This window comes from Crinia signifera, chromosome 19 (genome assembly GCF_055691185.1).
Source record: "Crinia signifera chromosome 19, ASM5569118v1, whole genome shotgun sequence".
Lineage (NCBI taxonomy): Eukaryota > Metazoa > Chordata > Amphibia > Anura > Myobatrachidae > Crinia > Crinia signifera.
This window is the reverse complement of record NC_139226.1, coordinates 65,428,874-65,455,512: the sequence shown is the minus strand read 5'-3', so window position 1 is coordinate 65,455,512 and position 26,639 is coordinate 65,428,874. Positions and strand designations below refer to the sequence as shown.

General features: G+C 45.2%; 1 protein-coding gene across 1 annotated transcript in view; it reads left to right on the top strand.

Annotated features, from left to right (window-relative positions):
• SLC17A7 (solute carrier family 17 member 7) overlaps positions 1-26,639 on the top strand; it is a 164,844-nt gene that overhangs the window by 58,085 nt on the left and 80,120 nt on the right. Inside the window, exons 2-3 of the mRNA XM_083162706.1 lie at positions 3,398-3,650; positions 14,791-14,909. Of these exons, the coding sequence (XP_083018832.1) occupies positions 3,398-3,650; positions 14,791-14,909 (372 nt within the window). The remainder of the gene's footprint in view (positions 1-3,397; positions 3,651-14,790; positions 14,910-26,639) is intronic.

The following is a 26,639-nucleotide window of genomic DNA, read 5'->3' as shown; positions in this document are numbered from 1 at the left end:
CGCCGGAGCACTGTAGTGGGCACGCGATCTCCCGCTGCAGTGCAGCGTGTCGGAACCACGGTCAGGAACAGACGCCGGAGGGAGCAGCACAGGTAAGCAGCGGCACACGTCACCAGGACACGTCTAACGCGTTTCGTCAGGAGACTTCGCCCTCTGAAGAAGTCTCCTGACGAAACGCGTTAGGGCGTGTCCTGGTGTCGTGTGCCGCTGCTTACCTGTGCTGCTCCCTCTGCACACTAGGATTGTTTTGCGGATTACAGTGCAGCATCAAGCAGGAATGAAGGGGGGGGGGACATTACATACATTACATTAAGACATTACATGCAGGGGGCACATGCCCGCCGAGCTGCGCAGGGCCTAGGCAGCCATCAACGGCACCATTGGTCATTGCAGCAGCCCGGTGGTGACAATATAAGCAGGGACAGTACAGTTACCGCACACAGAACACACAGCACCTAGGCATGGGTCGCCGAGTGAGCTGGGGCCCTTCTCACCAAGTCTGCTGGTCTGCTTGTGCTTGTGCCTTATGCCCGGCCCTCTGTGTCCATAGGGAAGGGAAGTGGAGGTAATCTGCCTTCCCGGGGTGTCCCCTAGGCCAATGGTGTTGCCGGGGGCTGCAGCGCACACCTTCCTTGGTCAGGTGCCTCTCTGGTGTCCTTGTTGTCCCCCCCCTGGCCGATGGTGTTGCTGGGGGCTGCAGCGCACTGCTTCCCTGGCCAGATGCCTCTCTGGCATCCTGGGTGTCCCCGTGGCTGATGGTGGCTGTGGCGCACTGCTATCCACGGCCGGGTGCCTTCCAGCATCCACGGCGCTCGGCGCTCAGCCTCCTCCGTGCTCCGGCGGCGCACACTCCTCCCCAGCCTCCACTGCCTGGCCGCCTCATCTGCCTGTCCTTGTCCCCCCTCTGCCACTAGCTGCTCCTGAAGCCGGGAATGGTGGAGCTCCATGGATGGGGAGACGGAGCTCCACGTGCATGCGACCATCCCTGGCCTAGGTTGACACTCAATAGGTTGACAGGCCATGGGTTGACCGATTAAAAGAGAGACACAAGCAATATGTCAACATAGAAAAGGTTGACATGGAAAAGGTCAACATGGGTTTTACACAAATTTTTGGGTGTCTGTGTCGACATGGAATCAGTGTAACACTCGTCATGCTTCGGGCACGGTGCCTTGCTATACTCAGCACACTATTATATTCACCCTCTATGTCCACATGGATAGTTAAGTATGAAAAAAAATCCTGTTCAGGAAAAACGTGAAGTCATGTCGACCTTTTTCATGTTGACCTTTTGTCCATGTTGATCTAAGCTATGTCAACCTTTTTAAGGTGTCGACCAATAGTTGCTGACCTATTGCGTGTTGACCTAATTAGTGTCTACCCATCAAATGCATACCATTCAGAAATGTATGCAAGTGTTCTTCATATTTTTAAAACAGCAAATATTTACCAGGCAAAACCGACCCTCTGTTACTGTCAGGAGCTCCTCGCTGGCCACTGTTACTGTCAGGAGCTCCTCACTGGCCACTGTTACTGTCATGAGCTCCTCGCTGGCCACTGTTACTGTCAGGAGCTCCTCACTGGCCACTGTTACTGTCAGGAGCTCCTCGCTGACCACTGTTATTGTCAGAAGCTCCTCGCTGGCCTCTGTTACTGTCAGGAGCTCCTTGCTGGCCTCTGTTACTGTCAGGAGCTCCTCACTGGCCTCAGTTACTGTCAGGAGCTCCTCGCTGGCTTCTGTTACTGTCAGGAGCTCCTCGCTGGCCTCTGTTACTGTTGGGAGCTCCTCACTGGCCTCTGTTACTGTCAGGAGCTCCTTGCTGGCCTCTGTTACTGTCAGGAGCTCCTTGCTGGCCTCTGTTACTGCCAGGAGCGCCTTGCTGGCTTCTGTTACTGTCATGAGCTCCTTGCTGGCCTCTGTTACTGTCAGTAGCTCCTCGCTGGCTTCTGTTACTGTCAGGAGCTCATCGCTGGCTTCTGTTACTGTCAGGAGCTCCTCACTGGCCTCTGTTACTGTCAGGAGCTCCTTGCTGGCCTCTGTTACTGTCAGGAGCTCCTCACTGGCCTCTGTTACTACCAGGAGCTCCTCACTGGCCTCTGTTACTGTCAGGAGCTCCTCTCTGGCCTCTGTTACGTCAGAAGCTGCTCACTGGCTTCTGTTACTGACAGGAGTTTCTCACTGGCCGCTGGTTTCTTGTGGTGTATAATTGTATTTTATACCATGCTATAATTACTTTCTATACACCAGTGGATATTTATTTGTTTTGGATATGTAATTCTGATCACTTTTGAGAAAAGCAACAGTGATATATCTATGTAAAATCTATTACTAGATATATCTTCTTTGTCTCTGTATATTGTCCAATACATAAGGTTTTATATATTAAACTCACTTAGGGTAGTTTCACACACTGCGGCTGATGTCAGGTGGCGAAACCCCACACACGGCCAAGAAGGTGTACCATACACAGAAGTTTACAATGGTCGGGATGGCCACAGCCCGGCAGCCACCCTTTCCAGTGGTGACATCCGGCTGCAACCCGGCGGCCGGGCTGTGAACATCCTGGGTGAAATGTAATAGGATGAGAGATTCAGAAAGTGAGAGATTTGGTAAGAAATCTCCAGTTTTTTTAAAGTGGCAATCATTTACACAGCCAAACCAGTGTGATTTTGCTGTGTCAATGATTGCCACTTTAAAAAAACTGGAGATTTCTTACCAAATCTCTCACTTTCTGAATCTCTCATCCTCACCCCCTGTGTTAATGGACACAATCCTGTCCACTGTTAACTACTGTGTACAGCTCGGCTTCTTGGCCGTGCAGAGTTTCGCCGCCCAGCGAAAGCCGGAGTGTGTGAAACCGCCCTCAAGTTGTATTTTTGTGTTAGGTGGTGTAGTGATTTTCCCAACCAGGACAATTGATTTATGACATACTCCAATGCAATGTGACATTTTTCACCAATTATTCCTTCCTATCACCATTAGGTGCAAAAATTGCAGAAAGACAGCCTGATACTTTGAGGCACATTTAACAACAAGTGATATGCTGATTATCACTCATTATTATGTAAAACGGTGCAGTAGCCAATCAGCTACTAGCTGTCATGTGATTAGAAAAATTAAAGGAGCTGATTGGCTGGAGGACCATTTCACAATCATAAATAGTGATAACAGGAATATCACTTGTTCTTAAATCTGTCCCTTTATTCTTAAAGCTGGACAATAATTAATTCCCTCCTGAAATTCAAAATCTATGAGACGTGTGATGCATAAGAGTAATTTATTTTACCCAAGTTACATAACAGATGTGATGGGAGGTATGTAATATGTTTCATTTGATTATGTTTTTAAATTAAATTATAGCCAATAAGTTTGACTGGTTCTTCTACATGATTGCAGGATATTGGAAAAACGACAGCCAGCTGGGGAAACGATCGAGCTGACAGAGGAAGGACGGGCTGTGACAGTAACGGAGAAACACCAGCCTGTAGTAGATTGCACATGCTTTGGGTTGCCCCGTCGTTACATCATTGCTATCATGAGTGGACTGGGGTTCTGTATTTCCTTTGGCATCAGATGCAACCTTGGTGTGGCTATCGTCAGTATGGTGAACAATAACACAGTGTACAAAGGGAATAAACTGGTTATGGAGGTAAGAAAACTCATGGTATGCACTGAGTGCTTTAAATACATATGCTGCTAATGAAACTATGGGGGTGATTCTAATTTAATCGCTCCCCCACGCATTCGCATGGGGGACTGATTTTTGAGACTGTGCATGCTCATAGTCATTTATGCGCATATTCAGCTGTTGCTTGCAAGAAGCCACGGCAAATAGATTATTTTCCGGGTGCTTGTACACGTCAGTGTGGTTGGGTGGGGCGTGGGGTGGCGGGCCAGAGGATTCGCACACGGGAACGCTGGGTGCTCCCATTGTAATTCCTCAATGACGTGGGTGTGTCGTAGAGGGCGCCTGCAGTTCTGAGACATCTCATCAAATAATTTCTCCCCTGCACCCAAGGCTGGGAATGGATGTTCATGTAAAACATCCATTTGCCACTGTGCAGGGTTATGCGGTGTGCAAAAGGGGGGGGGGGGGGGAGGCGGCCGTGCGGGTGGTGCATGTCTGGTAGCTTCACGAAATACGCAGCCTTGCGAGTCAACCAGAATAAGGTCCTATATGGAGGAGATGTATCAAACTTTCAATAGCGATAAAGTGGAGAAGTTGTCAATAGCGACTGAAAAGTGTCATTATATAGACTGTGCCATGTAGGTAATCAATGAAGGTGTTTTTGTGCCTATGAGTCATATACTGCAAGTCTTCTAAAGACTGTCAATTGTTAGTAAAGTTGGTTTAAAACCAACCAATTTCATATTTCATGTTGAATGCAATGTCTACCAACTGCAAATCTGCAATACAAAGAACTTTATACAGTAAGTAGAGACTGCTGTAATGTGTATACAGATTGTACGGTAGTTCCTTATATTTGCCGCCACCATTTACACTACAGAACTTACGTACCCCTCATGGGCTCGCTTTGCACACCATGCTTCGGGCTCGTGGCTTTACTAAAGGTAATAGCTGGTGGCGTGGACACAGGAAGGTGGCGTGGACACAGGAGGGTGTTGTGGACACAGGAGGGAGGGTGGTGTGAAAGTACCTTTAGTTGTCGGAGGCAGGTGGCTAGACCTCAGCAATTGCTTTCAGAATAACGGCTAACGTAACTGGCATAGCGGTGGCCACAAAGATGAGGAAGTTCCGAATGTACAGATGTGGTGCTCTCATTCTACCCGCGAATGATTCCCACGACTGGCTGCATGGAAATTGCAATTAACTGCGGAAAGCATTATCTTGAGCACAAAAAAAGTGAACTTGAGGTGCTGGAGGCTTTTAAACCAATTAAATTCTATAAAATTGTAAAAACAGGACAATCAATCCATAATCATTCTATAAAATAGTAATGGTTGTAGCAATCGTGTTTAAATCACTAACTCATCTGCAGCAGCTTTGGGTGTAATTTATTGCGCGTTGCAAGTTGAGAAGCTGGAAAGACAATATATGAAAGCTGCGCTTGTAGGTGAATGATAATACAGGTGTTCCACAATATATACTGTATAGTAACATTTTAGACAACAAGTAAGATTAAATCAAAATATGTATTTATATTGCACTAATTGCACAATTAAATCAATGTAATCACATTTGAATCACATAATATATACAATGTATCAAATCAGAAATAAAAAATATCAGAATAAGAGATAAAATATGTCTAGAAAACATCTGCTGCGGATATTGGCGAATACAAATGACTGAGGTACAGTACCTCATATAATTAGTCAACTCTCCATAATGCACTCCGTTCAGAGGATTTCCACAGGTATGTAAATAACCGTGGTTGTTAACCCATACCTCCCAACATGACCCTCTCCAGGAGGACACAATGCTCTACTCCTGGACTTTCCTCTTATTATATGATTACCCTAATCTGTGTTGAACAGGTAAATTGCTATGAAAGGTGTTTCAACACCGGTGATGGCAGTTATAAGTTAAGAGGGAAGTGCAGGAGCAGAGCAATGTGTCCTTCATGGTCATGTTGGTAGGTATGGTTAACCTGCAATTGTAAATATTAAGCTTGTGGGTAGGATTGGAAGGCCGTTATCCTGAATAGCCAGATGTAAAGAGGGCTGCCGATGGACAGTTGCAGCAGCTGGTAGCCATACACAAAATTTTGTAGTATTATTTATCTATATTCTCAGCCTCAACAGTAAAGTTTTCCCACCAGCTCATTCCTTGAGGATTTCTGTCTGTGAAAGCAGGTGATATAATTACTGACCCAGCAAAATAGATGACCTTACCTTTGCATGATTAAAGAACATGACCTGATAGTGATATCTGAGAGCTGAGTATTATTGGTAAAGATTTTTCCTGTTAAATATTATGTTAAATGTTATATATTATACCTACATTCCAGAACATTAAGGATCTTGAATTGGTATTCATGATTTTATGGGTATCGTACATTACAAATAATTTTTGTGCTAGTCATTACTCCAATTTCTGAAATGCATATGCATTTTGCACATGGCTTGTAGCATTTATTTTCTAAAGAGAAACAATGCTAAATGAGAACATTCCTTATTGAGCCTGGCATGAATATGAGGGGCTGTTCAAATCAAAATTACAGCTCCATGAATATGACTTATGACGAGCTGGATATGATATATGAAGAGCTGGATATGATATATGACAAGCTGGATATGACAATTTGGTTATGATGTGTGACAAGCTGGATATGACATATGATGAGCTGGATATGACGAATGACAAGCTGGATATGATGTGGTGCGAGCTACATATGATGACTGATGAGCTGGATATTACGTATGATGAGCTCGACATAATGTAGGATGAGCTGGATGTGATGTATGACGAGCTGGATATGATGAGCTTGATATGATGTATGACAAGCTGGCTATGAATATGTCAGATTTCTGTTAGTATAAAATATACAGAGAAACACATGGTTTTATTATACACTCCTCCTCCTCAGGAAGGAGGAGGAGTTAAGTCTGTCAGAGCTGCTGGGAAGTTATGAACACTGGAAAAAGCATCCCTGCAGGTTTGCAGTAGGGGTAAAGGCCCCTACTGCAAACCTGCAGTAGGGGCCTTTGGACAAGTCGGACCTAATCATATTGACAGCGCCCCGGGGGGTTCACACATTATTTGGTACTTGATGTGCCAAGGTTTGCATGTGATAAACATGCAGTTCCCAGGAGGGAGGGAGCCGGGAGCAGGCGGAGGGAGCCGAGCTGGGCGAGGGGGTGTGGCTGCGTGCAGAGAGCCGTGCAGGGAATGCGGCAAGGGGACCAGAGAGCCAGGTATGGGAAGCCGGGTGGCGGGCGCACATAGAAGGTGGAGGGAGCCTGGTAGCATAGGGGAAGCCGGGCAGCCCATTGGGGACAGTACTCTGATTGGTTATCATTGTCAGTGATAGCCATTAAGAGCTAGCCAGTAAGACCGGACACAGTATGTGTCCGGTTGCCTAGTGGCAATAGCTTGGAGAGGAGGGATCAGAGCAGTCACCTCTGAAGCAGACCAATTCACAGAGACAGGGCCAGGGAAGCTCTGATAAACGAAAGAAACAGTCACCCATCAAATAATTTCCCTTCAATGGTGACAAACATCAAAATAGTACCATTAAATGCTAAAACCACCTTCCACCGAAAAAAACTATCCCTAGGTGGAAGATTTTTTTTAAATGCCATCCCCCCATGTTTTTTAGGTGAGGAGTTAAGGAAGCTGCTTGTCTGGGGGGGGGGGGGGGGTGAGGGAGAGCATCCACTGGGTGTGATGCACGCCTCGGATCCTGCAGCTTTTACAATTCAGTATATCACTACAGCCACCGGAGTCAGTACAAGGGAGGGGGGCAGGGGTAAACCATGACAAATGCCTGCCAAGGGCCCTGCATTAGAACACTCAGCACGAGGGAAGAGACCTGGCTGCAGGTATGATGACCGCCGGGGGTGCAGCACCTTTTAAAACTCTGGCAGCTGCACTGAATTGGCAACCTTGGTGGGCATCACACTCACAACCCGGTGCCCCCCATGCTGAAATTTCATTAGGCGCAGTTTCACCCCCACCCCATCTGTAATGACTTCGGCAGCTATCACTACAGCTGCAGAAGTAATAATATGTGTGGCACCCTTGGTGGACATCACACCCACAACCAAGTCTCACTCCCCAGCACTGAAATTGCAAAACAAGGCCCCCTTGTGGGCATTATGCACAGTTTCACCCCCGCCCCCTGTACTGACTCCGGTGGCCATCAGTACAGCCGCTGGAGTTTTAACAACTGCGGGATGAGAAGTGGGCAGCACAACCAATGGATGCTCTCCTTTATCCCTCCCTTCTCCTCCCACCTGCAACACATGACGGGCATTGTAAAAATGCACCCCCCACATGGGCAGACTGACAAACCTGCAGGGACATACACAAGGGAGGTTATTCTAGTTTGCACATGTTCGCACAGGGAATCGATGTTTAGCGACTGTGCATGCGCATAAATATTTATGTGCAGCCGCATTGATTATTCGCTGGCCGCTCACACACAGCAGTGCAAGTGCCGGGCCTGGGGCAGCAGGCCCCAGTGCCGTGGGAGCGTGGGGCATCTGCTTCCTGTACAAGGACCCGCAGATCTAGGACACCAGAGAGGAGTCTTAGATTTGCGAGCGCTGTAGAAATCAGCGTGTGAGGGGGTCGTGCAGGTTTACAGCAAAGCTGTAAATTTTGTGAATTTTGCAGAATAAACTCCAAGGAGAGGAGAGGGGAATAGGGGATACCTGTTCACAAGCAAGGTAATGAAAGATCATGGTGTACTTTGTGTCTAGAGACTGCTGGGCAGGATGCTGGCAGTCACAATAACTACATTGGCATCATGACCAGAGCCAGATGTCCAGTGACAGAATTCTGACATCACTGAGGATGCTGGTATTAGCATACCAACTGCCACAATCCTAAATGTAACTACAGTATGAGGGGGGCATTCGCAAATGTTTGGGGCCAGCTTGAAGAGGCTACTGCTGTACAACCCAATCTAACATCTATATAGCAAAGTCTAAGGCATCAAATTCCACAATACCCTGAGGATGTTTTTGATGTCCGGTTGTAACCTAGATCTACTTAATCTGACTAGATGGAAACATGGGGTGAAATGTAATAGGGTGCGATTTTTGGACGAGTTCCAAACTCGCCAGAAATCGCACCTTTAAAAATCGCGTTTTTTGCCGCGAATTCGCATATGTAATGAGATGCGAATTAGCGGCAAAAAATGCGATTTGCCGCGATTTGCCGCGATTTTTAGTCATGAAAATGTGAGCATTTTCAGTCATGAAAATGTGTGCATTTTCATAAATGCGATTTTGTGCAAAAAAAAAAAAGTTAAAAAAAAACCGGCGTGGGGTCCCCCCTCCTAAGCATAACCAGCCCCGGGCTCATTGAGCCGGACCTGGTTCCAAAAATACGGGGGGACAAAAAGCATAGGGGTCCCCCGTATTTCTGAAACCAGCCCCGGACTCTTGGACCGGTCCTGGTTCCAAAAATACGGGGGACAAAAAATCTGTGGGTTCCCCGTATTTTGAAACCAGCACCGGGCTCCAACAGCCCGCGGTGTCATGCCACAGCCGGGGGACACTTTTTATACAAAGTCCCCCGGCCAAAACATGAGCACCGTGGCTGGTCAGCCTTGGACGGGGTACCTGGAGGAGTGGGGACCCCCCCCAATAAAGGGGTCCCCCCCCAGGCTTCACCCGTCCAGGGCTGAAGCCCGGGGCTGTCACCGGCGTCCGTGGCCAGTGGACGCCGGCCTGATAGGGTTAAATCCATCATACATATCATTACATTGCTTTTTACCGGCGAACTACAAGTGCCAGCAGACCTCCCCCGCATGCTGGGACTTGGAGAACCACAAGTCCCAGCATGCGGGGCATTAATGGGCCCGCTGGGACTTGTAGTCCACCTGTAAAAAGAATGTTTATAAAAAACACACACAGAGAGAAGTACAAGTTTATTACACACACACACCTCACTTTTACACCAGCGTTACTTACCATTCCTGGATCCAGCGCTGGTCTGGCTGCTTTACAGCCGGCTCCCCCCGCACTGACAGGCAGCGGGGAGAACCGGCTTTCTCCGTTGCTTCTAACAGCTTCTGTAGCACTGTCTGAGTGCTACAGAGGCTGAGAGCGTGATTGGCTGAGCTACAGTATGCGTCTCCATGGAGACGCATAGCTCAGCCAATCAGGACTGAGCTATGCGTCTCAATGGAGACGCATACTGTAGCTCAGCCAATCACGCTCTCAGCCTCTGTAGCACTCGGACAGCGCTACAGAAGCTGTTAGAAGCAACGGAGAAAGCCGGTTCTCCCCGCTGCCTGTCAGTTCGGGGGGAGCCGGCTGTGAAGCAGCCAGACCAGCGCTGGATCCAGGAATGGTAAGTAACGCTGGTGTAAAAGTGAGGTGTGTGTGTGTAATAAACTTGTACTTCTCTCTGTGTGTGTTTTTTATAAACATTCTTTTTACAGGTGGACTACAAGTCCCAGCGGGCCCATTAATGCCCCGCATGCTGGGACTTGTGGTTCTCCAAGTCCCAGCATGCGGGGGAGGTCTGCTGGCACTTGTAGTTCGCCGGTAAAAAGCAATGTAATGATATGTATGATGGATTTAACCCTATCAGGCCGGCGTCCACTGGCCACGGACGCCGGTGACAGCCCCGGGCTTCAGCCCTGGACGGGTGAAGCCTGGGGGGGGGACCCCTTTATTGGGGGGGTCCCCACTCCTCCAGGTACCCCGTCCAAGGCTGACCAGCCACGGTGCTCATGTTTTGGCCGGGGGACCTTGTATAAAAAGTGTCCCCCGGCTGTGGCATGACACCGCGGGCTGTTGGAGCCCGGTGCTGGTTTCAAAATACGGGGGACCCCCAGATTTTTTGTCCCCCGTATTTTTGGAACCAGGACCGGTCCAAGAGTCCGGGGCTGGTTTCAGAAATACGGGGGACCCCTATGCTTTTTGTCCCCCCGTATTTTTGGAACCAGGTCCGGCTCAATGAGCCCGGGGCTGGTTATGCTTAGGAGGGGGGACCCCACGCCGTTTTTTTTTTATAAAAACACTTTTACACATTTTTATTAACAGAACCATGCACAGATCTCAATGATCTGTGCATGGTTCTGTCAAATTCGCCTGTCAGAACCTGGTCTATTTTTTTTGCGATTTTTGGTAACATTTACCAAAAATCGCACCCTATTACATTTGCGAGTTGTATACTTTATAATGGGAAAACATCTGGATGCGAATTGAAATGTGACTAAAAATCGCACATGTCTAAAAAATCACACCCTATTACATTTCGCCCATGGAGTCTTATAGTAGTTCAGTTGCCAGTCATGAAATGTCTGACCTTTGTTAAAGCCTGTCACCCCAACCCTCGTGAGATAGATTTATTCAAGTGAGGATCCAATCACATAGGTCCTCTTCCCCTGTAAGATACTAACTAATCTTACAGCCCACTGCTTCTCTGGCCATATTAGCCTAGTAGCAGTGCATTCAAAGCTGCACAAATATGCTTCTATGGCATCTGATGGTGTCAGCTTCTGCAACACCTCCCATTCCCTACCACCTGTGTTAGAATTTGCTAGTCTGTAGCCAGCTCGGTAAACATCTTTCAAAAACTAGTGATTCTACTTTGTGGATAAACTTTGCAGGCTTGACTAAATCTTTTCTACAGACACATAGCCATAAGTAAACACACTCTACAGCCTTCCCTGACCACTAAGCTACATACACAGGAATCAGTAATATTACCTGTGGAAATCAGTCTCACCAAGTCGCAGTGCTGAGGGTACATAAGCGAATCTAGAATTATGGTAATGGGTGGTCCCAGATCTAGACATAATAGCGGGGGAACTTTTGCGTGGCGTAGCTGCGCGGCAAAAAGGGGGCGTGGTCTCATGGGAAGGAGGCATGGTATCACAAAAAGGGGTGTGGTATTACACTTTAGACCATACACAGTAATGCCCATTACACATTTTAGCAAACTCCGTAATACCCATTACACATAAAGCCACACGCCGTAATGCCAATTACACATAAGGCCACACACCATAATGCCCATTACACATTGTGCCACACATCATGATGCCCATTACATACTATATAACAAACCGTAATGCCCATTACATATTTGCCACATAAGTGCTGCTTACCTACATGCTCATTGGTAGGGGGTTCTTGCTTGATGGCACCATAGTACCCATTACACATGATGCCGCACACCATAGTACCCATTACACATGATGCCGCACACCACAGTACCCATTACACATGATGCCACACACCATAGTTCTTACACACTGTAATGCCCCTTACACATTAAGCGACACATTATGCATAATGCCCCCACATACCATCACTTGTAGCGTCCCTTAAGCAATGCCCCCAAAAGTGCCACTTACTGTAAATTTTTATATGAGCCTTTGCTGCTGCTGCAGGGAGAGATGGAGAGCGGTGCAGCTGCTTCTATGGGGAGAGGAGCAGAGCGCTCCCACTCCCCTCCTGGTGTCCCCTCTAGCCGAGTGGACATTTGAAATATTGTGCGCGCTGTTGTTGTGCGTGACGTCGGGGGAGCAAGCCGGGCGCCGGCACCACATGATTAAAGGGGGGGCAGGCTGAGGTGACAGTCATTGACAGCTGGGCAGAGAGCAGGGGGCTGCCCGGCTGTATTCAGAGCACTGCAGGTCACGGCTGTTTGAAATAATACCCCTTTCACAACAGAAAATGCAGGGATTTACCCGGGAATATGGTCCCAGGATCATGCAGGGACATTCCCAGGCATTTTCTGGTGTGAGGGGGAGAGACCACCACTCCCCTCTCCCTACCCCCCTTTAACCAACCAGCTATATCTTCGGAACCAACTGACCCATTTACATGAAGCATTTACATGAGTAATACCATATTGAAGAACTTTTGAGTGTGCTTAGAATGATTTTGGTCCCGTGAAACTGGGCTGTTTGGTTCCAGAGAAATCTGCCCTCAAAGAACATAAACAGTCATGAAATTACATTTAAGAAATGAAAAAAAAAAAACGGTTTAACCTCAATATCCCTGGAAACAATTAACCCATATGGATCCAGCCTGGTATCAGATTAAAGGCCCAGCGATTTGGTTTTGACTGAGATCAACCTCGAGCTTCAGTGATGCCGAAGGGAGAACTGGCAGTCGTTGAACTGGGTGGGGATCAGAATTAGCGGGTCCCATGTTATCCTATAGGGAAAACGTTCCAGCTTTGCCTGGCCGTATCTCTGGTTCCCAGTGGGCAAGAGACACGGGGCTGGGCTTGTTGGAAATCCCCATCCCTCAGCTACAAAATATGGGCTAATGGGTGGTCCTGTGCACCCCGGGACCACCCCCTAGATTCGCCTATGTGCGGGTAGTGTCCTGCTGCCACTGTTGGTGGATCGCCTCACCTTTTCCAGGACTCTTTGCCATGTAGTAACATCCAGCAAAAGGGTCCCTGTTTGGGAGCCAGATGGGAAAAGAAGGTGTGAATGTCTCTGGACCTGTGTCAGGACTGCCTGTGACTGGGGTAATGCTGTACTGAAAACTTGTGGTTTTAAGGTAGCTCTTCCACATAAAGTAAAGATGAGCTGACACCAAGCTCTGCAACTACTGTAGCTGGCTAGAGCATACCGGCCCCTTACAAGCAGCCAAACAGGTAAAAACCGGGGGAGCTTCATAGCAGTATTGCCCTGAGGAATTCTGTTGTGTGCAGTTGAAATGGCTGTTGGGCCATGTGTGTACGTTTCTCTCATGCCTTAATAAAATTACTTTGGATCTTTATACCTGGAGTGCCGGTTATATTCAGTGTACAGAAGGGTGAGTGTGAATATATATATATATATATATATATATATATATATATATATATATTCCAAAGACAGACCGCACTCACACTAGGGGTAGTGGACCAGCTGTGGGGTGCATGCGAAGGGGTCCAGAAATAAATCTGTACTCCAATGTATAGCTACGGTTCTCATATAGAGACGCAGGCACTCGCCACCTTATCAAAGAAAGTGCTTCTTGATAAAAAATAAATTGTTTTATTTGCAACAATGTTTTTCAAGTATATTTCCAATTTCACCAAAACTCAGACGTTTCGGTCCTAGAGAAGATGGACCTTTATCAAGGAGCGTTTTAGGTGAATGAGAATAGTTCAAAGTAAGCTTCAGGAACAACACGTGTAAACCAGCTAGGTGCAGTGGAAGAGACACGTGTCCATACACGGAGCCGTTCGCCGGCATCCGTTCTGTACTATGCGATGCGCGCTCCCGCGCATCACATAGTACGGTACAAAGAGTATGTGCTGCACATACTTTTTGTACTCGATACACATCTTATCGGATCGCAGTGCATGCACACTGCATGCACTAGGGATGCGATCCGATCCGATGTGTGCTGTTTAAGTCCCAAACGGATCCGTTAAACGGACCGTGTATGGGTAGCTTTAGAAGGATTTTGTCAGAAAGAGTGAACTAGAATAAGGCCCTCAGTGCCCAGTCTAAAGATCCAACGTGATTCTAAACGGAGCAGGGCCTTGATAAAAGATTTAGGGGCAGATTTATTAAGCTTGGAGAAGAGATAAACTGGAGATAAAGCGGAGAAAATGTAAATTGAGATAAAGCACCAGCCAATCAACTCCCAACTGTCTTTTTCAAAGACAGCTGATTGGCTGGTGCTTTATCTCCTTTTAACTTTTCTCTGCTTTATCTCCAGTTTATCTCTTCTCCAAGCGTAATAAATCTGCCCCTAATTCTTTAAAAATCCTTCCAGGAATACACTGGATAAAATACAACTTACCGCAAGAGGTGATTAGCACAACCGCAGGTGATTACAGCATACAAGATCTGCTCCACACAATGATTTGTTGGAGCGGTTACACTCAGTCTTTCTCCGGACATTGAATCCCGCCTGACGTTCAGCTGTCGATCAAACGCAAATGGGCCAGGGTCACGGCTGTCAGGAGGGATCGACAGCTGTGATCCTGGATTTAGATACTGTTATTCCGACAACCATAGAATAATTAGGCAGCAGGGGTCACCTTCTACTGCAGCATTTTAAAGTATACTTATTCTGTACCTTTATACTCCACACTCTCCATTATAGTGTAATAGTGCCTTGCCTTTTAATCAGTAGTTTGGGCTAGATTGTAACTAATAATATATTATAAACTCTATTTACAGCAAGCACAATTTACCTGGGATCCTGAAACAGTTGGTATGATACATGGCTCATTCTTTTGGGGATACATTGTAACGCAGATTCCAGGAGGATACATATCACAAAAATTTGCTGCTAACAGGTATGTTAAAGAAAGCTTTTGTTAATCTACTTTGTTTTTGGTGTGTCGTGTGTTCAAAGGAAAAATAGCAGCCATAATAAATATAGTCAAATTTTAAATTTCCTAGCTACCTATGTGCAGCACTTCACCTGTTTGTGATAGTACTATTAATTATTTATTAAATATTTGTATGATATAAATGTATTATTACAGGTAATTGCCTGTTTTCCTGTGATTGGTGGGGCTTTCTAATAAATTGGCTTCCTCCTTGCTGATTATACTGTACTTAGTGCTTGCACTAACGACACACTGGTCCCTGTCCGTGTGCTTTAAGTCAGTTTTGCTTGTGGATAAGTTGACCATCAGCTGTGTACTCCATTATCTGTTATTTGCTTAGTCTAACCATCAACATAAGATTCCAAAGATGTACCATCTGTCTGTCTGTGATTTCCTAGTTTCTCCCTGCACAATATTATCTGTGCTCAGAACACCTGCTGCTTTTCCATTTCTTCACCTGGTCCATTGTATTCTACCTTAAATTACACCTGCAATCCCAAAATGTATGAGATTAGCAGCAACACTTGAGAACATAAGACCTGGTGGCATCTCAAGTACCGATGAACACATTAAGTTTTATAGGAACAGGAGCTGCTATTATTGGTTTGAAAACATCTCCTCTGTGGCCGTAGTTGTCTCATCCATACTAGAGTATCATTATACTTAGCAAATATATAATTCAGTTATAATATTATATATTTTCAGAAGTTTGCAGAGCACTATTTAAACAAAAATAACTATATGTTTAGACATGAGCACGGTGCATTTTGTGTTTTGGTTCTAATTGCTGTATTTTATCAACACACCCTGTACGTTACCTTGTAATTTGTTTTTTGTTTGCTATGTACGGTGCTGCGGACACTTTGTGGCGCCTTATAAATAAACGTACTACTACTACTACTACTACTACTACTACTACTACTACTACTACTAATTTGACAAACCACCCTTACATTTGGATCTCCATTAATTATAACTAACTAATTTAAACTTTAATCAATAGGTGTATTGGGGACAGTTCTGAAAATTATTTTATTGTTTTATGGCATTTTCTCTCCCCAGCTGCTGTAAATCAAGGATTGATTAGATAATTTAATTTAATTTTGGATTCTAAAAATGTAATCAATGGGAACAATATAGATTTTTTTAAATTCTTTTATGGCCTTTTCTATCCCCAGTTGCTGTAATAGAAGGATTGATTAGTTAGTTAAAGTAATTCAATTGTTTGATTGACTAATACAATTTATGAGGGAGGATGGGGTAGTATGGCCAGCAGAAGGCTGCCATGAACATCTGATTGCACCCCACATTTGACCTGCAGGACTCACAAAGACTTCCCTGGAGGTAGGATTAAGTGGAAACCACAGCCATTTTATTATGGGAGATTCATGTCTCTCAGTGTGTATATGAGAAACTGCTATATAAGTCCATATTATGATTATTGTATCCAATAAGTGCCTTTAATGCACTGAGGAACAGCAGTGGGATTTCTTTTTATATGTATCTACCATATTGGACCTGATTCAGGTTTGTTACAGTAAGGCAAAAAATAACTAATTTGGGCAAAACCATATTGCACTGCAGGTGGGGCAGATGTAATGGGGTAAATTTGCTAAGATGGGAGTTCTATTGAATATGGAATGTTGCCAACAGCAACCAATCAGATTCTTATTATTATTTATTAGGCACCTTCTAAAAGATACCATATATAATCTGGTTTCTATGTGTAACATACCATCTTTATTAGAACTCCCATCTTAGTCAATTTACCCCAACATGTGTACTGAATCTTGCCTGTGTGGCTTTATGGGTCTCACTTGATTTGGTTTACTGTGAACATTTCAGTTTTCTGAAAATCTGTAGTTGTGGATAAAGTACAGTAGGTGGATGAAATTTAATAGGATGAGAGATTCAGAAAGTGAAAGATTTGATGGGAAATATCCAGTTTTTTAAAGCGGCAATTATTTACACTTCAAAATCAAACTGGTTTTGCAGTGTGAATGATTGCCACTTTAAAAAAAACCTGGAGATTTCTTACCAAATCTCTCACTTTCTGAATCTCTCATCCTATTAAATTTCCCCTGAGATGTGAATAGATTCTATGCAATACTTATTACACATTATTACTATACATATTCACTCTACATAACCATGTCTCAAACATACACACAATCACATCATGCTCACCAAACTGCTACTTCTCATTTCATTACATGGAATACTAACCAAAGTTCAACCATCCTATAATCTCCCTGACACTCACCGCTCAGTGTACATTGCCTCTTCCATTATTTACTCCCCTCTTCTAAACTCTCATGAGCTCTTTACTTACTTCTCTACTTGTACTTTCACATCCACATCCCACCACCAATACAAAAAAACACACACATCCACCTACAGGTGGAGCCGGGCTCCCTCTTGCTGGCGAATCGCCAGACTGTCTCCGCTGGCGATCCACCAGCAGCCCGGCACTCCATCTGACTGACGGGTGTCTCAGTTTCTGGGCGGCGGGACGACGGGAACCTGTCCGTCTCCGCTTCAGGGAGATGGACAGGGTAAGGGGGGGGGGGTGCGGGGAGGCGGTGGGGACCCCGGGTGACCGCCGACAAGCCGGCGGGGACCGGGGGGAGCGCCGTTGGAAGGGGAAGCGCGTGCATCTCGTGCGCGAACGTCCCCTTTCGCAGAGCAGATGGCAGCTGGCGGGGGATGGCGGCTGGCGATTCTGCCTCCATCCCCTGCAAAGACAAGGCCGGCTCCATCTGTATATCTATCTCTCCTTTCTAATCTTATTAGCTGGTGACATATCACCAAACCCAGGCCCCAACGACCTGTCCCACTCAGATTGAATTGGTTCTAAGCCTAGAAATTCAGCTAACCTCATAAATATCACATGCCTCCCACCACACACCAAACAACTTAAATGTGCCTTATTGAATGCATGCTGTTTGCAATAAATTAACATCCATCCATGACCTCTTCATCTCTCACAAATTCAACCTGATGGCCATTACAGAAAAGTGTTGGCTGGTAACTGTAAAGGAGGTGGGGTTGGTATATTACTGTCACAATCCTTCACATAATCAGTTCTACCACCAGTTCCTTCATTCACATTTACATCATTTGAAGTTCACTCTATTAGGGTTTTTTCCCCTTCTGTCTGCGTGTTACTGCTATATATCGCCCACCTTGGCTTCCCAAAACTGAATTTCCAGAAGATTTCTCTGCCTGGCTCCCCCATTTCTTATCCTCTGACATCTCCACTATAATCATGCGTGACTTCAATATTGCTATTGACAGTCCACCATCTTTGCATGCTTCCAAACTCCTCTCTCCAACCTCCTCTCTCTTGTCTCTCCCAGTGGTCCGACGCCTCTACTTATGAAGAGGCCACTGCCTTGACCTTGTTTTCACCAGGCTGTGCTCAGTCTCTGATTTTACCAACACTACCTTCCCTTTCTCTGATCACAATCTCATTACCCTCTCGCTCTCCTCCATTACCCCAAGCTCACTGACACTGAAATCATGCAAGCCTACTATATCCCGCAGAAATACTAATGCTATTAATTTTCCACAACTTTCCACCTCCCTGCAACAACAGCTCTCACAAATTTCTACAATTACCTCTCCTGACTCTGCTGTTTCCCATCTCTACTAGAGTCTTGAAACAGCCCTTGATGATGTGGCTCCAGCTACCCATTACACCCCATGTAGGCTTAGATGCCAACCGTGGCACTCAAAAACAACAAGACAACTACGAAATCACGTAAAGTAGAACGCCAATGGCGTAAATCTCGTAATATGACTGATTTCCTCACATATAAGACTAGCTTCCACTCCTACTGCAATGCTTTGGACACTGCCAAACAAACATACTACCAATCTCTCATCTCTTCTCATGCCACCAACCCTAAGCAACTTTTTAACACATTTAAGTCTCTTCTGTACCCTCCCCCTCCTCCTCCACCGGCTACCATCAATGCACAAGAACTTGCCTCCTACTTTAAGGACAAGATTGATAACATTTGAGATGAAATGGTATGCTCTTCCACAACCTCTAACCCTCTTTCTTCCCCACCTGAACCCTCTGGCACTTTTTCTTCATTTGAGTCTACAAATGAAAAGGAAGTATCCACACTCTTCTTATCCTCCTACTCTACTACCTCTCCTCTTGATCCTATACTTGCACAAGTCATTAAAAATCTATATCATGTGCTTATTCCAACCTTAACTAAAATCTGCAATCTCTCTCTTGCTACTGGTACTTTTCCTTCTCTGCTCAAACATGCAGTGATTACTCCCATTCTGATAAAACACAATTTTGACCCTAACTCTCTCTCTCTAACTGTCGTCCTATCTCTCAGCTCCCATGCCTCTCCAAGCTACTGGAGAGACTTGTCTACTCTTGCCTCACAAACTTTCTTAACTCTCACACCCTATTAGACCCGCTTCAGTCAGGATTTTGCTCTCAACACTGCACTGAGACAGCACTGACTAAAGTGGTGAATGATCTGGTAACTGCTAAGTCGAAAGGCCATTACTCACTACTTATTCTTCTAGATCTTTCTGCTGCGTTTGACACTGTGGATCACACTCTTCTCTTACAACCACTACACTCCCTAGCTCTTAATGATACAGCCTTTTCCTGGTTCACATCTTACCTATCTGATCGCTCTTTCAGTGTTCGCTTCTCTGACTCTACTTCCTCTTCATTACCTCTGTCAGTCGGAGTGCCGCAAGGCTCAGTCTTAGGTCCTCTGCTTTTCTCAATCTATACTTCCTCTCTTGGCAAACTAATCAGCTCTTTCGGATTTCAGTACCACTTATATGCGGATGATACTCAAATCTATCTATCAACCCCAGAGTTGGCCCCAAGTGGTTTTGGGCCGAGTCTGTGAATGTCTCTCTGCCATCTCATCTTGGATTTCTTCTCGCCAACTCAAACTCATTATTTCCAAAATTGAATTACTTATATTCCCTTCCAACCAAGAACAGTTACCATCCTGATATCTCCATTGCTGTTGACAACTCAACAATCTACCCTACTCCACAAGCTCGTTGCTTAGGGGTCATCCTCGACTCTGAACTGTCCTTTCTTCCCCACATTCAATCTGTCTCCAAATCATGTTATATGCATCTAAAAAACATATCCAAAATATGACTGTATCTCACACAAGACACTACTAAATCTCTCCATGCACTCATTATATCCCGCGTTGATTATTGCAATAGTCTCCTAACTGGTCTTCCCAAGAACAGACTCTCACCACTGCAATCCATTTTAAATGCAGCTGCTAGGCTGATTTTCCTTGCAAGATGCTCATCATCTGATGATCCACTCTGCCAGTCCCTCCATTTGTTGCCTGTATCTTACCATATTCAATATAAAACACTTCTAGTCACATATAAACCTATTAACCATACTGCACCAGCTTATATCTCTTTACTTATCACAAAATATCTGCCATCTCGACCACTCCGCTCTGCACAAGATCTGTGTCTCTCTTCTGCACTGGCACTGATCACTAGCTCCCATTCACTATTACAGGATTTTCATCGGGCTGCTCCCATCCTATGGAATGCCCTTCCAAGCACAATAAGACTCTCCACTAGCCTCCAAACTTTTAAGCGTTCCCTGAAAACGCACCTCTTCAGGCAAGCCTATAATATTTAAGTTCTACACGCATAACCCTCTGAGGCACTTATGTATTATTTAGCTTCCATTCTGGACTTGTAACTTGGTGGGACTGCTATGCTATTACTGGTGAATGTCCTTGTGTTTCCCTCCTATATCCCTATAGATTGTAAGCTTGCAGCAGGGCTCTCCTATCTCCAAGTCTATTGTAAAGCACAATGGAATCTGCTGCACTATATAAGAAACTGTAAATAAATAAAAGAAATACATATTTTAGTTTTGGGTCTAAATCATGACCCCCTAGCTCCCCCCTAGTCACAGCCCTGACACATGTAACTTGAAGGTGGGTGCCTCTCAGCTACGCCCTTGAGTGTGCAATGCACCTACTGTATAGTGATGTTGGTAGTTTAGGAGTGCGGTAGTCCCTTATAGTAAATGTTGGTAGTGTAGGAGTATAGCTGTCTCTTATACTGAAAGTTGATAATGTAGGAGTGTGCCAATACCTTATAGTAAATACCATTAATACTGTATAAGAATGTGCCAAACCTGTATACTGCATGCCGTTATGTAGGAGTGTGCCAGTCCCTTATAATGTATATCTGTATTGTAGGAGTGAGCCAGTTCCCTGCACAGTAAGTAGATATTGTAGTAGTGTGCCAGTCCAAAAATATATGGTAGTTAATTAGCTCCCAACAAAATTAACCCTAGAATGAATGTGTGTGTCTGTACATGTGGTAGAGAATATAGATTGTAAACTCCACTGGGGCAGAGACTAATATGTATGTTTAAATATTCTCCGTAAAGTGCTGCGGAATATGTGTGCGCTATATAAATAACTGGTAATAATAATGAATAAATAAATATAGGTCTCAAATTTATATATAAAAATTGTAACTGCTATAATCAGTCCTGCAGTCTCATGAATGTCAAAGGATTTAAATATCCAGATGTTTTGGATTAAATCCATAAACATTTTGAGGGAATACCTTACCCAAGGAGAGGGATTATTTCTATATAATGTACATTTATCTGGGTTCATGCAGTATGTGAAGATATACACCTGAATAACAAGCTATCATATCACACTTTACATATATACTTTTCTATTGACAGTGACACCATTCTTAACTTATTTATTGTAGGAAGGGGTTAGGATAAACGTTTTATTTATGGGAGTTATATAACTGTAGTCAGCTGTTAATGCAGTTGTTTAATAGTTGTTTTATCATAGCAAGATACCACAACTGTTTTAAAGACTGAGGAACTGACTATGGAAGGATATCACGTCTATATCCCAGATAATGGTTGCAGTCCGCATTCTCCAAGGAATTGGTTGGAATAATGACAGTGATGTCAGGGTATATCAGTAGCAACGTCTTGGTATTCTGTATCCCTACCACCCAGATTGTAGTCTTAAATTATAGTATTGTTTCAAAAATGTGTGTACTTAGATGCTATCAGTGCCGAGTATTTATACTACACATGAAGAAATAAATCTATGACATCCTATATATTTGGTCATATGTTTATATTTCTTTCTCATTGTATGTGTGTTGACCATATCAATGAGTCTATTATTCAAACTCTTTAAGTAGCTGAAGGTTCAGTATCTGATGACAGTGACAGGTTAAATACAGTGGGGGAAATTTACAAAGAATACAAATACGATTTTTTGTATTAGTATTCTTATACTATATACTGTTTCAGCCGTATGCAAATTCGTGTTCCGGAGGGGAATTTACAAAGCAGTGAAATACGACTGCCTTGTAATATGACTGCCTTGTATATACGGCCGCTAATACAAATTTGTATAGGCAGCCTGCAAGGATCAGTCAGATCCGTGCAGGCTGCAGTGTGTAAAAAAAAGATAGAAAAATAAATAAATACATAAAAAAAAAAAACGTTGTGGGGTCCCCCCCCCACGGGCATAACCAGCACCAGGCTGAAAGAGCCAGGGCTGGTTTTAAAAAATCAGGAAACCACTGAGATAGGGCTTTTATTTTATTATTGTATTTTTTAAAACCAGCCCCAGGTCCCTGGGCTGGGGCTGGTTCCCAAAATATAGGGGAAAAAATGACTAGGGATCCCCTGTATTTTAAGAACCTGCCCCAGGCCTAACTGGGGGAGTGGGGACTCCCCCAATAAAGGGGTCCCCCCTCAAGGACTTATCTGGCCAGGCTGAAGCCTGGTGCTGTCCCCGGTGGCCTTGGAGCGGTGGCAACTGGGCTGATAAAGTGTAAAAGATAGAATAAACCATTTTCTAATACTGTGAAACTATGAGTCCCAGCAAGCCTCCCCCGCATGCTGGTACTTGGAGAACCAGCATGCGGGGCATTAAAGGGCCTGCTGGCACTTGTAGTTCCACAGTAATAGAAATAGTAAAATAAACACACACTGACACACATGAAAAATAAGGCTTTATTACATCCAAAGCCCACACATTTATTTATTTATTTATTTATTTACAGGTTCTTATATAGCGCAGCAGATTCCGTTGCGCTTTACAATAGTAGACAGTGATAAAACAAACTGGGTAACAACATACAGACTTGGAGGTAGGAGGGCCCTGCTGCAAGCTTACAATCTATAGGGATATAGGGACACATACTGATACTTACCTATCTTGAGCCCGTAGGTAGGTCCCCGGGTCCGGGTCTGGTGTCCAGGGGTCCGGCTCCGGTGTCCAGGGGTCCGGGTCTCGAGTCCAACAAAATCCATGGGGTACCTGTGGAAGCAAATTATACTTACAAGTCTCCTCTGGCGTAGGTCACGTCCTCTTCACAGTAGAGCACGCAGGGGGGGGGGGGGTTTCTGAGTACTCAGAAACCCCCCAGGAGTCAAAGGGCCCTAGGCTAAAAGCTGAGAGTCCCCTCTTTCCATGGGTACAATAATTTAAAAAATCGGCCCTTGGGAACCGGAGATATCTGACTTCAAAGCAGTGGTCCCCACCCAAGCCTGTAAATTGCTCTCCCCAGTCAGATATTTCAGTTTCTGTCTGATTTCGGGTTTTTCTGAGGGTATATTTCAAAAGGTGGGACTCTCCCCCTTTGATGGACTTTAGTAGCTTGTTTCTACTGTTCCCATAACCAGAGATATCAGCCTTCAAGCAGCTGGTTACTGGTCTAGCTCCACACACCTGGTATGTAGTTTTATATACTCATTGGCAGATTGCTCAGCCTCCTGAACACTGATCTACTAGTCCCCAATACCATTTGGTAGGTGGGATTCTCTAGTTTTTAATTCCATTAAAATCTAAGAAATCTATTTCCGGGAACTGGAGATATCTGCAGTCAAGCAAGCTGCCCTCCCACCAGAACATTATGAATAAGCCCACTCCACTATACACCTCTCCTCTGCGTATTAAACATCCTCTACCACCCTGGAAGTTATGTATCAGGACCCCTTCATTCAGCCCAATGCCCCCTTCTTCCACCATCTGTGCAGTAAAGGTAAATTAGTGGAAATTACTGATCCAGGCCCTACGTGCTGAGCGGTTGATATAATACCCCCTACCACCCGCGGAACAATAAAGCTTCCGCTCATAGCACCCCCCACCCCTACCGCTGGAGGGGCCCCAATACATTGCTATGCCCAGGGGTCTACACTGCTGTTGACACCCCTGTATGTATATATATATATATATATATATATATATATATGTATTTTTTATTATTATTATTATTTATTATTATTATTATTATTATTATTATTTATATACATTTGATCTATCTATAATACTTTAACTGACCCGGCATATACTGGGTCACATAAGTGTCCATGTCCGTGCTTTGGTCTGGAAACCTCCTTCTGAAAATCCTGCGTTTGTCCCTGCTTCATTCCATGTAGGGTCCAGTGGGACTTGACAAAAAGCCAAACCGAGAACGAGAACCAAGCCGGACTGAGCAGGAGACGCACAATGTCTTTGTTTACATCGTGCAGCATCGCTCCCTGAATAGTGCTATTGTCCGGCTTGCGGCGCCTTGCAGCCAATCAGGAGCCGCTAGGCCGCAAACCACCCAATAGCGCTATTCCAAGTTGCTGGGACTCATAGTTCCACAGTATTAGACAATGGTTAATTCTATCTTTTACACTTTATCAGCCCGGTGGCCATCGCTCCAGGGCAGCCTGGCCAGGTAAATCCTGAAGGGGGGCCCCTTTATTGGGGGGGGGGTCCCCACTCCCCCAGGCCAGGCTGACCACTCAGAGGGCTGAATGCTTTGGCTTGTATAAAAAGTCTCCTCCCGGCTGTGGCATTACCTTGCTGGCTGCTTGGGCCTGGTTCTTAAAATACGGGGGACCCCTAATCATTTTGTCCCCCATATTTTGGAAACCAGCCCCAGCCCTGGGGCTGGTTTTAAAAAACACTGTGAAGCCCTATCTCAATGGTCTCCTGATTTTTTAAAACCAGCCCCGGCTCTTTCAACCTGGTGCTGGTTACGGCCGTAATTGCCGATAATTACGGTTAGTAAATTAGGAATCACGATTTTTCCTATTCGTATTTTCTGATGGCGGACCTGCACCAACCTGGGTCTGGCGCTTTCATATTAAACCTGGGTCATCCATTATACAGATGTCGATCCGGGTTTAACCCTTCTTATAACCTGAGTCAAATTGCTGGATTGGTCGACACTGGTTATAAGCTTTAGTGCACCTCAACACGGGTCGACACATCACCAACCCGCAATTATGCGGGTCCGACATGCGATATGTGGTATCAGGATACTGCAAATATTGCCCTTTTACATTAGTGTCTTAAGGGGCATACAGATGTGGCGATCTGGCTTTTTGGCTGTGCGACATGCTTTACCATGATTGTTCAGCACATCTCGCACCTGCAATGCACACCGCGATGTGTGCTGAGCGATCGTGCTAAGAGGGGCATTTTGGTCAGATCGCTTAGAAAAGGGGCCGAAATCGCCCCTTTTGCATGCCCCTTTATTTTACCTTTATGTATCCAAGTGTGTTACATTGTATTTATTTATCTGTTTGACAATTTGTTTTGCTTTTGTGCTATTTAGCAATTTAAGATTGTAATAAATAGCTACCTAGGCAAATCTTTAGCTTACTGCTCTCACTAAATTTATGATGACTTTCCAGAACCTCAGGTGAAATACGGAGTTGGGGTCAGAGGTTCAACACCTGCCAATTTCCAAATTCAACAATGATACCTCTCTGAGGGCCTTATTCTGAACGGTGCGGCCGGATCCGAATATGCGGCCAGGACCGTGCGTGCGAAACCCCGCCTTCCATACGGATCGCCAACTCCGTCCGTATGCGGTAAGAAGCTGGCCGAACGGACCGCACGTGTATTTTTCATGGAATACGCCTCCTCCATTTCTGGGAACCTCCCCCATCATTCGATGGTCGCGGACCATCGAATGCAGGACCGAGTGCTCCACCAGCTCCCGCAACCTCAGACCACACGGACATTTTTCAGTGCAAAAGCAGGGATCTGGGCGGGCAGCTGACATCCGGCGATGTCATATGTCCGCCCCCTACACGTGCGTCACGGCCGCATTACCATACGTACACCCAGCGTTTGCATGGGAACGCCCATGAAACGCGGGGCGTGTGCATATGGTAATGAGCCCAAATAGCCCTTCACGCCCCTCTCCATCCCCTGTTCGGAGTGTTCACATTTCATGCGGGATTTGGCCGTACGCCCCGCTCGCACATGCGCAGAGACGCCTCTGCACATGCGCAGACACAAAACATCGGCGGCACGAAAGCACGAGGATATTACCGCACCAACCAGAATAAGGGCCTGAGAGTCATCCGTAAATTGTGATAGACAGACTCAGGACGTTTCCAAGGCAGAGTACAATTAGGTAGTGAGTTGCAAATAATAATCATACACAGAAATAGGGACAAAAATGCTGCCTACTGCTCACAATTTTGAGATACACTAGATCTTTATGTAACAAGCACCATTAACTTACAAAGTGGTGAAGAGAACAATGCTCTGTCTCCATCTACCATCATTCCCTACACATGAAGGCAAGGAAGGAAGATGAGAAACATATCCTTTTATTAGTGAGAAATCCAGGGACAATGAGAAAATG